At 29.0% G+C, this 13839-nt stretch overlaps 2 protein-coding genes and 1 long non-coding RNA gene across 11 annotated transcripts in view; 1 reads left to right on the top strand and 2 right to left on the bottom strand.

Moving 5' to 3' along the window:
* Positions 1-66: 66 nt before the first annotated feature.
* Positions 67-1320, bottom strand: LOC102677267 (lysophospholipase-like protein 1). The gene is made up of 4 exons (XM_006621810.2): positions 1020-1320; positions 747-871; positions 392-652; positions 67-307 (listed from the first exon to the last, which is right to left on the bottom strand). Exons 1-4 carry the CDS (start codon positions 1096-1098, stop codon positions 83-85), a joined length of 690 nt encoding a protein of 229 aa, XP_006621873.1. The 5' UTR covers positions 1099-1320; the 3' UTR covers positions 67-82.
* Positions 1321-1524: 204 nt separating this feature from the next.
* LOC102676197 (septin-7) overlaps positions 1525-13839 on the top strand; it is a 31908-nt gene continuing 19593 nt past the window's right edge. For 2 of the 9 annotated variants that reach the window (XM_006621803.2, XM_006621804.2), the window contains exons 1-2: positions 9510-10067; positions 10960-11452. In XM_006621803.2, coding sequence (XP_006621866.1) covers positions 11114-11452 — 339 coding nt within the window. In that variant the 5' untranslated portion in view covers positions 9510-10067; positions 10960-11113. Of the gene's footprint in view, positions 1839-5390; positions 5727-6947; positions 6950-8061; positions 8217-9504; positions 10068-10959; positions 11453-13839 lie in introns of those variants that run through there. The other 7 variants (XM_006621809.2, XM_006621808.2, XM_006621799.2 and 4 more) reach the window with 7 other exon arrangements.
* LOC116186376 lies at positions 2420-3403 on the bottom strand. Its single transcript, XR_004151356.1, has 3 exons — positions 3245-3403; positions 2851-3065; positions 2420-2713 (listed from the first exon to the last, which is right to left on the bottom strand). It is a non-coding gene; the product is annotated as an uncharacterized LOC116186376 (long non-coding RNA).

Raw genomic sequence — 13839 nt, 5'->3', positions numbered from 1 at the left:
TAATTTAATATAATTTAAATATTTTATTATTATTATTTAATTTAAATATTATATTTAATATAATAGTTAAATAAGTGAGAAATTATTTCTCTGGTAAAATATTTAAAAGCCATTTTTTAAAAAATTGTATCTGATTGTTACCTAATTCATGATCAATATTATCTAATGGTACAAATTGAGCAATAACTCCAAGTTTTATTAAATTATTATAAGATTCTCTTCCCCATTGTATTGGAATAAGTGTATCTTCTATACCATGGAATTGTAGAAGAGGTGGCGTACGTATATTTGGATTTTTTTGTAAATTCTATTTATAATAAGAAAAAATATATCAAATATGTTAATTTTAAAAAAATTATATGAAAATTTATTATTTGTATAAGATACATACCTCATATATTAATGAATTTTTGTTAAGAAAACTAGACATAACACAACAACCAGCTAAAGATAATTTATATTTATATGATAAATATAATGATAGAGCTCCTCCCATTGAAAAACCACCAACAACAATTCTATCAGAAGAAATTCCATTAGAAATTTCTTTATCAATAAATTCTGTAACAGTGGTACAAATTGAATTTATTGATTCATTATCTTCTGATGCATCAATAGATATGCCTTTACGATCAAACCATACATGACTAGGCTAAAAGCATTCATTTTTATATTAATTATCAATATTTTTTTTTTATATTGTATTTTACACTATATATATTTTGACTTTGTTATTAATTTATTACCATTCCATTATTAGGTGTATAAGGTAATAAAGGTGCAGTAGGATAAATAATTTTTATATGTGGAAATTTTAATTCTTCTCTATTTAAAATATCAATCCATTCTTTAAAATTATTTCCAGCAGATCCTAAAGTAAAAATGTGAAAAATTTTTATTTTACTTTTTAATTTTTAACTTGTGTCTATTATTTATATAAAAATTGATAATATAAAAATTATTTATAATATATATTTATGCTATTTACGATATTACAATATGAATATAAATATAAATACCTGAACCATGAAATAAGAATAGACTAGCACTATGCCTTTTAGTAGCACTTACAATGTCAATCTTTGGTAGTCTAGTCATATTATATTTATATGTTGTAACATTAAAATAATGAATAATTACAATCTCTTTAATGATTTTTTAAATAATGATAATCAGTTTATCAATATTATTTATTTTTTTATGCAATACAAGATGTCCAACATCTACTAAGTTAATGTACCTAAATATTCCTATTCTGTGAAGGTAGTTTCCATTGTGTTTTAATAGCGCAATTGATGAATTATAAGATGTATTTGATTAATTTATATATAAAATAAAAACAGAAACTATATACTTACATTTTTATTAAAAATATTTATTGCAATTTGCAAAGTAATATAAAGTTAATGACGTTCATTCAAATCTAATTATTAATAATATATTAATAAATTAAAATATATATAATTATAATATTTAGATATTAAATATTTCATAGTACATTTGAAACAAATACGAACTATTTCGAATGAAAATCTTTATTCAATTGTTTATAAAAAAATCATTGCTCGGTTAATCATGGTCGAACTGTCGACATAACCACATTTCTGCGCACGCATATCTCGATTTTCATTCGACTCTCTTCGAGATCATTTGAAATCGCATGCCAGACAGCGGTCCGGCTGGGTTAAGGCACGAGTGCTTGGTTGTGTTGATAGGGTATTAGTGTCGCGTTGATGGATACGTCGGTGGTGTTCTGCTAAAATTTTTCTCACGCTGTTCGATCAGTAGAGTTATGTTTAATGAATCGTAACGTCCTGGCAGAACGATGCAGAGAAGTGGTGAGTAGTCAGAAGTTTTCTTCAACATATATGAAACATAGAAATTCGATGGTTCGCAAAGACAACCATTTTGAGGGCGCCAAATTTTTGCGTCAATACACAGCGCCGTAACTGCCCGGTCAATACAGCAGCCGACCTAACCTACCAACTATTCGGTGAAATAGTTCAGCCGCTTTAATTTAACCATATAGATTATATTTTTATTATATTTTTTGGTTTTCGTGTGAATCATACACTTTTGAAATTCAAATTCCTTTCATTCATATTATTCTAATATGTTATTAACAGAATTTTTATTTTTTTGAATGTCATATAATTTATATTATTCTTTTTTCTTATGAATTTTGTTGTTAACAAATTTTAAGAAAACATTATATATAACATGTATATTTTCTCTTTTTCCTATTATGTGCAAATATATCGTATGATAATTTTTCCATTATTGTAAATATTAGATAAAAATATTATGCCATGGTTTTATTTTTTATTATAAGTATTATATTCAGTGTGTAATATAAAAAAATAACTATGTGCATATTGAAATACAAATTTAAATAACTATTTATCAAGATCAAAATACATATGTATTCATTTTATTCTCGGATATAAAACTTAAAGATAAAATTTTGTTTCCGTTTTCGTTACACAATATCATGAAGCTTGCTGGTTATGCACTGTACTTTGATGTTATGTTTCATTTCACTTATCACCATCACTTACTCAACCGTACACAAGTGGTTTAAATAGCCCGGTGTAAATTGCCATCTCAAGTTAACCAGTAGAAATCAAAACAAATCTTTTCTGAGAGCTGAATTCTCTTCCTACACACTGTTTATCTTGATTACGTTTATTAACCATTGAAGATTTTATACGTACTATAAAAATAATATATAATTTCATTTTAGATTATATTTAATCACTTTAATTTACAAATAAAAAACTTTGAAAGTTAAAATTTTAATATTAAAAAAATATTAAGAATATTGTTTGGAAAATAACATTTGTATATTACCCGTAGTTCTACCAGTTACACTAATGTAGTATTCTCAACCAGTTCGTTTTCTTTAGTCATGTAACTTTAAACTATTATTCTACACGACTTGATGAAATCATATCTGTCATATACATATACCGATCTCGGTAGTAATGCAATAACAGTGAGTACATCTTGTCTATCTATCTTTTTTGCTTTCTTCTTGAAAAGTATATTCATTTGTACTTGTACTACTAGAAAAAAGAATGGCAAAGAAAGTATTTCACATGGTTGTTTTTAAGAATGTAATAATTTTGCATATTTTGTAATAAAATAATTTTATCTCAAATATTAAGAATTATTCAGTAACAATGAAAGGCGAAAATAATAACCAATTAGTTATTGTTCATTTGAGATGATATTTTGAACTTACTTTATTGTATTCGTTCATTTATCTGACCTCGAAGTTTGAATGAATAGTTAACTGTATTTGAAGAGCTCAAACTTCTTATCGCCTCTTGCATCGTGTTAACTATTTTAGATTCAATATCGATAATATCATTAAGGTTTTATAATATATATAATATTTATAGCATAAAGCATAGAAAAAAAGCATAAAAGAAAATATAAGAGAATTAATTGTTTAAATGTACAAATTTTAGTTTCCTAATCTTCATTATCATTATCAATATTTTACTATTACGATAAGTTACGATAAGTACGATTTCGTTGTAGCATTGTTAAATTACCGATAAATTATAGATAACATATCGATAAGTTATCGTTATTTATTCAATAATCACAATTTTACTTCCACATTCATATATTTTAAATATATAAAAAAAAGGAAGACATTGAACTAAATTTTAATATTCAAATAAAATCGAACATAACCAAACATTCGAATATTTTAATATTCGAATAGCTAAAAGTACTTAGTTTGAATTGGATACAAAACGAGATTAACTTGTTTGAATACTCGTTTCAAATTTCGAGTACTCAAACAACTTTGCGTCATGTATTATTCACAATAAAAAGAAACGCCTCTTTCATTTAGAATTCTCTGTAAATTCTTGATATTTCTTCCATATATATTATTTTATCAGAAACAAAAATTATCATTATTCAACAATAAAAATCAAACTCTTTTCTAATTACGTTTATCGATGAATCAATAATCTTTCAGTTTTATTAAATCTTTTATATTAGTATATTAGATACATTACATATATATTATTAATTTTTAGATTATAAATTATATTGAAAAGATTAAAATAAATTATAGATAATTCTTTTTCTCATAAACTTAAATTCAATATTTAATATTTCGATTGTAATCCTTAATAATCCTTTATTAGGGATAAAAGTATATACGATTACCATCGGTGAGGAGATGATCGAACGAACATTATCTCGATCTTAGAATAGATCGCGATGCATCGTGCGTTTGTAATAGAAGTTCGACGGTTGATTGACGGAGTAACAGTTATGGTAGCATAAAACCGGTGCATCGGCCGGAACATAAAATAGAAAGAAGGGAAGAAAGAAAAGAGGGAGGCAGAGACCGTAGGTTTAACATTATAATTGTCCCGCGCACAGAGAACGGTCGGCCACTTCTTCGCCGGCACGTGAAACACGCGGAGCCACCGATCTTGAACCGGCGTGCATCGTCAACATTTTAGTACACTTTCTGTATTCGAGGTGTAGACACGCGGAGCCTTCGGTTCATCCTCGTAAACCGGCATACATGATCGAATTATTGTGTTCTTTATTTATTATCTTAGAATTTCGTGTTCGTGATAGTTCTCGATAGTATATTTTTTCTTTTTCGCTAATAACGAAATGGTTGTAGTGTGATTTAAACGAATCACAGGGACCAGTTTGATCTCAGATTAATATTATTTGACAATTTCTTTGTACCTGACATCGATGAGAAGCGAAATGTGTGTTTCACAAGACAACAATTTTTTTGTTTTAATCCAATGATCAATTGTTATTAAGTGAGCGAAGAGAGGATTCGATAAAGGACGTGGAAAGTGATCGATCATCGAGAAGGATTGTTCTCATCGAAATCATTTTATTAGAGGCAGCTATCTTTTTTTCCGTAGAAAGGCCGTGGAATTTCCAGATATTTTTATTCCGCGCGAGTAGCCAGAAAACGCGACGTGAAATCGCGAGTCGGTGCTCCTCCTCTCTATAATCCAATTTCAAGTTTTGTGTTTCTTTTGTAGCGTAACGAAACCTTAGGAATCTCGCTTCTATCGCGGTTATCTCGTCAATATCCAATCCGTTGACACGGTAAAAAAGCAACCGATATCGAAGAAGGAGAGGCCATTGTGACCGACTTATTAATTCAATTAATTCGATCGATTACAATTTTTCCTTTTCCTATAGAATTATATTTTATTTACAATTTGTGCAATGTGACAAATATCTCATTATTTATATAATTTCTTTCACGATAAATTTGAATCTCATCGAATAAACTCATCGATTGGTCATTAATATTCCGATACTTTGCATCGAAGAATATTCATCTTATATGCAGCATAAATATATAAGGAAAGTAATCTTTAACAGTGAACGATTATCTTTTCGTTCATAGTGATATCGTGTTCGAAGAGTTCCAATAGTCGTTTGTTCGAAACATCAATTGAATCGATGTCTCGAGACGAATCGCGAGAAGAATTCTAATGATATTTAAGATCCGACATTGGAATTTTCGCGGTTTTCTACTTTTTGCGATATCTATTTTCGGGTCGCGTTTACTCACGTCTCGAGCTGGTCCCGTGATTCTAACTCTTTCCAGTTGAAAGAAAAAGTTTGATAGCGGCGACAAAGTAAGAGAGAGAGAGTTGATGTCCCTATGATCAAAATGGAAACTTCCACCGTAGTGTTTATCCCACAAAATACACGTAAGCGAATCCTTTTGCGATTTTATTAATTAGCAATGAAATGAGTTAAATGATATTTAGCAATTAAATAATCATAATTGATCATGCGAATATAAAAGAAAAGATCTCTTGAGAAAAATTAAGGTTAATTCAATAGCAGAACTGGTTCTACTTGATAATTCAATTTGATAAATTAAAAATAAAGTGTTGCCAATTAAACTCGATGCTCCGAAACTCTTATTAATCGAGGGACAATACTAATTTATATCTCTTCTAACAAAGTTGACAGGCATAATTTGTGCGTGTTCGACTTGTATTGAACGAAACAGATTAATTTGCGGTGCATTATCGATGTTTCGATTAAATTGCTCGACCGAAACTACATTCGAGAGACGTACCTTTTAATTGGATCGTCGCGCGTACATTAACCGATTGAAACGAGAACGATATTTGAAATATCTTGAAGTTCGTTCAAGATATCTTGGGAATTGAAAAAATTGTTAATTGGAATGCAAAAAATTATTTCCATACATAAATTATCAGAACCAATATTTCTTTGATAGAAGTTTAAAAAAAGATATATTTTATTTGAATGATATTATTTGCTTATTAATAATTATTTGCTCGAACATATATAAAGTAGAACTGGAACGAGGTCATTCCTCTGTGATGTTCTAGCACTTAATATCCTGTTCAAGATAATTACTGGATCGCCTAATAGATCGACCTAATTGCCCAATAATGTACCTAATACTTCGACAGTTAAATTATATTAATTCCTTCATTGCATTCCACGATTGACAGTGGGAAGAATACAAATCAATAGCTAAGAAGATAGCATAAACGCAACAGTATAATAATCGAATATAAATACTAATAATGAAATTTGATATTTATTATGATGATTTTATAGCAGTTAGTTAATTTCAGTTTTTCCTAATTATTTGCAAAAAAAAAGAAAACACTATATTAAAACATTATATGTATATTTATAAAATCATAAAATACTTTACAGTAGACTAACATATTTTTTTCCCCCTTTGCATCACTATTCCTTTTCCTCCTTCCCGTTATCCTTTTATCGCACTTGTCTTTCCTCCCTCTTTCTCCGTTCTTCTGTTTCCGGTTTCACGCGGATGTTGGATGACCGCACGCGACGCGATAAATGCCGGCATGATGACGATGATCACTATAACTACGACAACGTCACAACCGCCACGGGTACTTCGGACACTACGGCAGCGGTAAGTTTCTGATAAGGCTAGTCACATTCCAATTGTCGGCCGACACGCGTGGAAGCGTGCCCCGTGTTCGCAATATTAAGAACATGCGTTTCGTTCCGTAACTTCATACTTTCATACTTTCAGAAATAATTTTTTTCGTTTTTCGATTGTGCCTCGTTGTGATATTTTTTTCTATTCATCAATTCAAAGACGAAATATTAAGAAAATTACTTAAATTTTCTTTGTTGTTTTTAAATCTTAACACGATCGATACATAACGTATAATTTTATGGGAATTTTTGATAAGTTTGTATACAAATATGATAATAATTTTTATTTTCACATACAGTGATGAATAAGTGATATCCCTATCTATTTTATTTCATTATAAAGTAAAATTAAATTGTTCACAACTTGAAAACTAAATTTTAACGGATATTTTTGCATATCAACTCTTATGTTTATTTTGATCTTGAAAATCGACCCTCTAAAGGTGTTCCATAAATATATTATTCTATATAGTGTTTTTCTTGTTCTTTCAAAATATTTTAAAAAAATTAAAAATAATTTTGTCAGAAATCAATATTTCCCTTGTATTTTTCAATAATATTTAAATAATATTTACGAAATAAACATTTAAATATTTCGTCAGTGAATTATATTGGATTGATTGGATTGATCGTGTTAAGGAATTTATCTTAATAATTTTTATGACACATCTATTATAAGATTCGAGAAAAAACTCGTAACTGATTCATTTCACGTGAATGATTAAGATCATCAAAGTATGTAATGTGATTTAATATAAGATATAATTGCGATAACGTTTAATAATCGATCTAAGCTTGCGCAAAGATAAGTCCGAGAATCAACTTTAATAGTATTTTCGGTTTTTTATTAACATCATAACGGAGAATTAATTAATTATTAAACTAAGTAGAGAATTCATTTTTTAAATAGTTAAATTAATCATTCTAACATGAAAAATTTAAATTTATAATTTAAAACTTAATTCAATTGTGTGTATTTAAATTTATTCGTTGTGTATTGAAGTGTTGAAAATATTAATTAAAAAATATATAAAAAAGTTGAAAGATATGAAGAATATGTAAAATCTGACGAATTTTAATCATCAATTGGATTCTAATGTGCAATTAATAAAAGAAACAGACATTCATTGTGATGCGATAAAATCGTTAAAATGCCAGTAACTGCATTGTCGAGACGTCGTCTCAATCCGGCAATTCTTGCCAGATACAATAATCAACAAGCCAATTCTTCTCAACAGGTAGTTACTTTCGTTTTATTTTCTTATTTGTATGATTATAAATTTTTATTGAAAAAATTTTGATATGAAATATTATTACTTATATCTTGATCAATTTTTATCCATATCAAGTAAGGTTGACTAGCGACTTTGTAGTAAATAAATGAAATATTTTAATTTTTATTTCAATAATGTGAATATTGAAATAGCAAATATGAAACCATGATAGTAGATGATTACAAAAATTTTATTATGTTTAATAAAAAAACATGATCTATATCATATTGTCCAACTATAAATTTTTTTATAGTAGTAATAATTCTGTTAATGATTTTTTTATTAAGTTGTCATGCTTGGTATTCTAACGTGACACTAGGAAGTACATAGCAAAATACATACTTGGAGTATCATTGTGGCCTTAATTGGACTTCGAGCTAATAAAAGCATTGAACTATTGCTATATATATATATATATATCATTGTATTTCTGAATACCACTTGTATTCACATATTATTTTTAATCTTTTCTATCTAAAATTTTTATTTTAAAAAATAATATTATAAAGTAATATTATAGATAAAGTGTATTAGTTTACTTTTAATTTATATAAAAATAATTATATGTATTTTTATCTTTGATATTAATAAAAAAGAATAATTTTAAATATTAGTTAAATTATATATTTTTAAAAATATTATGAAACATATATGTATTTCAAATTAAATGAAAAAACAAAAAAGTTCATTGAATGTATAGCACCACTATATTCAAAAAATATATATATATTATATATATAAATATATATTACTATACTTATGTTTAGACTATATACATAATTTTCATAATTATATTTTATATCCACAAAATAATTGGTAAAAAAAAAAGTGTGAAAATATATAATTTTTTTTATAAATTTTTCTTTATTCTCTTTATATATTTTTTTATTTCTATTATATGCACATAGATTTCAAATTTTCTATATATTTCAATCATATTGTTACAAAATAAAATCTACGAATTGGTTTCAAATTAAAAAATGAAACAGTATTTATTTATATGCCAGCACTAGATGTATCTTCATTTAAAATATAGGAAAAATAATTTCAAACATGATTCGTCGACTTCGTAAGAACACTGACCGAACCGTATAGCGAGAACAATATGTTCGCTCATCCGCCAGGTTGGTCGTATAGCGAGTTACTATTGGTCGTCGTTATTCCACGGAACACATGCGCAGTAAGAGAGGCAGCCTCGTTGGTTATCTGACGAGCACAAGCGGTAGTGTAGTGAATTTACCCCCACTTTTAGTAGTAGCTGCGTCAGGCGTGGTCGTTCGTTAGGGACCGCAGTATATCCGAGTCGGGCGAGTCGTATGAATCGGTCTGTGCTATCGCTTGTCAACTATTGTTGGCAAGACTGTGTGCATATACGCGCGTGCGAGTTAGTGTTAGTGTATGTGCTTGGCAGAGAGGTCGTTTAACTTTTTCTCCCCCACTGTTGTTTTTTTTCTTACTTGAGAATCGGTGGAAGAATAACGTCACTTAAATCTTTTTTTCGGAAAAAAAGAAAAGGAGAACTAGTCGATAATGAAACAATGCATAGAAAAGTGAGAGTGAACGTGGCCACGTTCGGCCGGTTTGCCGACAGCGTGAATCACCAGCAACACCGGCGTTCATGAGCCCACGCAGTGCTAACCGATGCACGATTTCTCTCTTTCTCTTCTTTCTTTTACTCTTTTTCTTACTATTCTCTTTCGCTCTTTATTCCGTATTACATATTTCGCACTCTCCTCTGGTACGAAAGTATTATTTCACACGCGTACGCAAATTTTTCGTTCAAGTGTGACAGATATAATACACAAAATCATAATAGTGAGTACATATTTACTTTTTCTTTTCTTTCAAGTTTTCTTTCAAGTAATTAATCATTTAACAATGGATATATATATGTGCATGTGCTTTTGTGCTCGAATTGTGCATTCATTTGTAATATTATCTGCGATGTCTATGACCGTGATATGGTTTCTGTTGATCCTGTGTAATAAAGGCGTTTCCAAGGGCAAATCGTGGCTTTCACAGCGGCTAAGTTATCGCCATTCAAGGGATTCGAGTTCACATTCTAAATCCATTGTTTTCGTATCTTTTTTCTGTATATTTTGCTAGAAAATAGATTAAAAGAATTTTTTCACAAATTTTTTATCTTTCTTCTACAATTTAATACAAATTGTTTAAAAGAGGTTAATATCTTATACAATACCATGTATCATTTTTTATGATAAAACAAGTGTTTTCAAGTTTAGCGTTTATGAAAAATTTTCTGATAACTGGCGATTGAAATATGAAAAAAAAAAACTATATTTAGTAAAAATATATTTTTAATTTATTCTGTTGCAACTTTGCTTATTGCTGATCTAAATCCAATTAAAAATTAAAAAAACCATTAAAAATTATATTTTTTTGTATTTAAAAAATCTCGGATTAATTAACATTATGTAGTAAATTTATCATTACAGTATAAATATCAACAGTAGCATGAATTTAAAAAAACCGATATTAAGCTAAAAAAGCAACTGCATAATATATTTTCGTTATTTTTCACTTTAATAAAAGAATGGTTTTTATTTCATTCGTTCTATTTTTTTCATTTATATTTTATCTATTTTCATCGAACAATTCATAATATATTCCATTATATGTAAATCATTTTTACATATTGTACACTTTAAATTAATTTATATTAACTTATGACTCCTTCTATTCTTAGACAAAAAGAAAAAGGGAAAAAATATGACATAACTCTGCATTATCAATTTGCTTGAACGATAAAAAGGACCAAACTAAATATATTGAGAATTGTTTCTCAATAAAGGGGAGAAAGAGAGAATTGTGTCGAACATAGATCACGTGAGAACGTGGAAATGTCGACCGAAAATCAAAACGGTTCCGCTGGTACACAAAGCAACGGAATAAAAACCACAATTGGTTGGTCGTCGTCCACAAGGACTGTTTCGAACAATTCATCGTTTTTACATACTAGCAACTCGATGTTGAACCGTGACAAGCCGCGTCAAGTGCCACCACCAACTTTACCGAAATACACGTCGAGTTTTAATGCCGGTTGGAATGGCAGCGGCACAACCGAACGATTAAGCAGAGATCGCGAAGTCGGAGGTAGTTACAGGCTGGCAAGCCTTGACAGACTTGCCCTCAGGCAGAGGATATTGGACGGGGAAAAAACGAATGGTGACACCACGTCGGTAAGACTGAGCATCCTTTCTTTTTTCATCGATGATTCATTATGTTCGTATAATTTTTCTATTAAAGTAGACAATTTATGATAATTTTAAACTGTTTATAACAAATGATTCAATATTTATATTGAAATTGATTGTATATATAATGAAATTGTTGATACTAGATTTTTAGAAATTATTATTTAAGACAAATATAGATAGAAATGGAATTGCGCTAAGTACTAATTGATGGAATGTGAAATTTACCACAAATAGCAAGCTTGTTTCGTATGCGAGACTGCCGAGATTAGTTTTTAAGGTAGATTTCATATCGATTAACTTAACCTGATACGCGTTTAACTGGCCGGGTCATAGAACCTTCTAACCTTAGATGTCTTTGAGGAGCTTCACTATAAATTTAAAATCGATAAGTTTATAAAGGCAATAAACGAATGCTTTAATTAACAAAAAGATTAATTAATTACGGCGATCGAAAGTTATGTGAAATAAAATAACACGATTATAAAAACAAAAAATTTTGTTATGTCAAAATCATAGATTTAATTTCTTTTAAGTAAGTAATAATATGAATTATCAAAGATCAATATGTTTGAAATTTTTAAATATGAATTGCATTATAAATAAATTTTCATAAATAGAGGTGCAATTGCATTTTCCAAAAATCGTTGAAAATTTTGATAAATAGATAAGAGGTCTGTCATGTTCTTCGTAACTCAATCTCATCTTTTGAAGAATCAAATTTTATATACCTACTATATACGTAGAGGTCGCTCGTCTTCACACTCGAGGATTCCGCATAAAGCACGTGATCGTTTCATTTATTCCGTTCTTATGAGAATCATTTATAACTCAAGAAATCTAATTAAATTTATATCAGTTTGAAATTAAAACTTGTTGACAAGTCTTATTTTTTTATTATTTAATAAAATCAACTACATATTTTGGTTATAATATGATTAATTATTATCACAATATATTTTCTAAAAATAGAAAGAACATAATAATTTATATATTGACATAGATCTATCGTTTAAAATAAATTTTGATAATTACTTTATTAAATAAACAAAATTTTATTAATCTAGTATTGCAATATCTCCAATAGTTAATTGTTTTAAGATAACAATTTCAGAAATTTTTAATTTTTCTTTAAAAATATGGCAGATAAATTAATTGCATTTCACGGATGAGTCAAAGATTAATGAGAATCTCTGTCACGAACACGTGGCGAGTTTACCCTACGCTTATATGCATGAGAGGGAGACAAAAAGCAGGGAAAGAGAGAAAGAGAGAAAGAATTTGCCACTGGGACGCATAGTAAAAGTGATGGAGAGAAACAAGTCGGGGGAGGAACATATGGCAGCGTTCTTATCTCTATTTTCATGGGCTTTCGCGTTCGCGAGAGACTTAGCTTTTAATTCTCCTACCGTCAAGCATGTGTTTCCGATTCTTCAAAACCACGCCTCTCTCTTGCCAGCTTATTTTTATCCTTTTTGAATTAGACTAAATTTCGAGCAACTTGTTGGAAATTTGAACGGATAAAAACACCTTCCGTTGAACAAATAACGTTGTGGAGGAGTGTAATTTAAGTATCCAGAATACGTTGGCCTTGGAAACACGAGTCGTTGTAGCTCTTCGACACACTACTTTATAACCTACTGTTTTAGCTATTTTCATATATACACAATTTTTCATAAATCTTAAATATTTTTTTAATTAATAATCTTTATAAATTTTTTTTTAAATTCGATTTTTTAAATTTTAGGATTTATTTTCATAAAGAATATTTACATTTTCTTAAACATCGTTAATAACCTTTGTAAGATATTTTTTGTAAGATAAATTTTGATAGATAGACTCTTCCTTTGATAAATCTTTTCTAGTTGAACGAGAGACGAACAAGTCATCGTAAAAATTTGAGAATCACTGAACCGCGTATATGGTCACCCCTCATGTGGAAGGGAGTCTGGGGCAATTTTAGTTGAGGGTCCAACCCTCGATGGTGCGTCATAGACAATAGAAAAGTACACTGTAATTCGTGACTCACAGAACAAGAAAAAGGATACACTTCAAGCGGAATTTAAATCGTATACGCGTGTCATTTATCGTTCTGAACCTGTGCGAAACAATTTGACGAATAGTATTCATTATAACAGAAGTAATATTCATTGATTTAACCGTGTAGTTTCGAATTCACGTTTAAAAGGCCGCTACGAAATTATCGAGGACGGCGATCATCGCCCCTTATGAGTCTTAACACGAAGCCGCGGTTAAAAGGAGAGGATAGAAACTTCCAAGAAGGATGGAGAATCATGTTCGATAAAATGGAAATTTATGACTTCCGTGGTCGTGGTCGACCTTAAATGAGATCATTGTTCCGTCTTCGATAA

The sequence above is a fragment of the Apis dorsata genome, unplaced genomic scaffold (assembly GCF_000469605.1).
Source record: "Apis dorsata unplaced genomic scaffold, Apis dorsata 1.3 scaffold_638, whole genome shotgun sequence".
Classification (NCBI taxonomy): Eukaryota; Metazoa; Arthropoda; class Insecta; order Hymenoptera; family Apidae; genus Apis; species Apis dorsata.
This window is presented reverse-complemented; position numbering and strand designations above follow the sequence as displayed.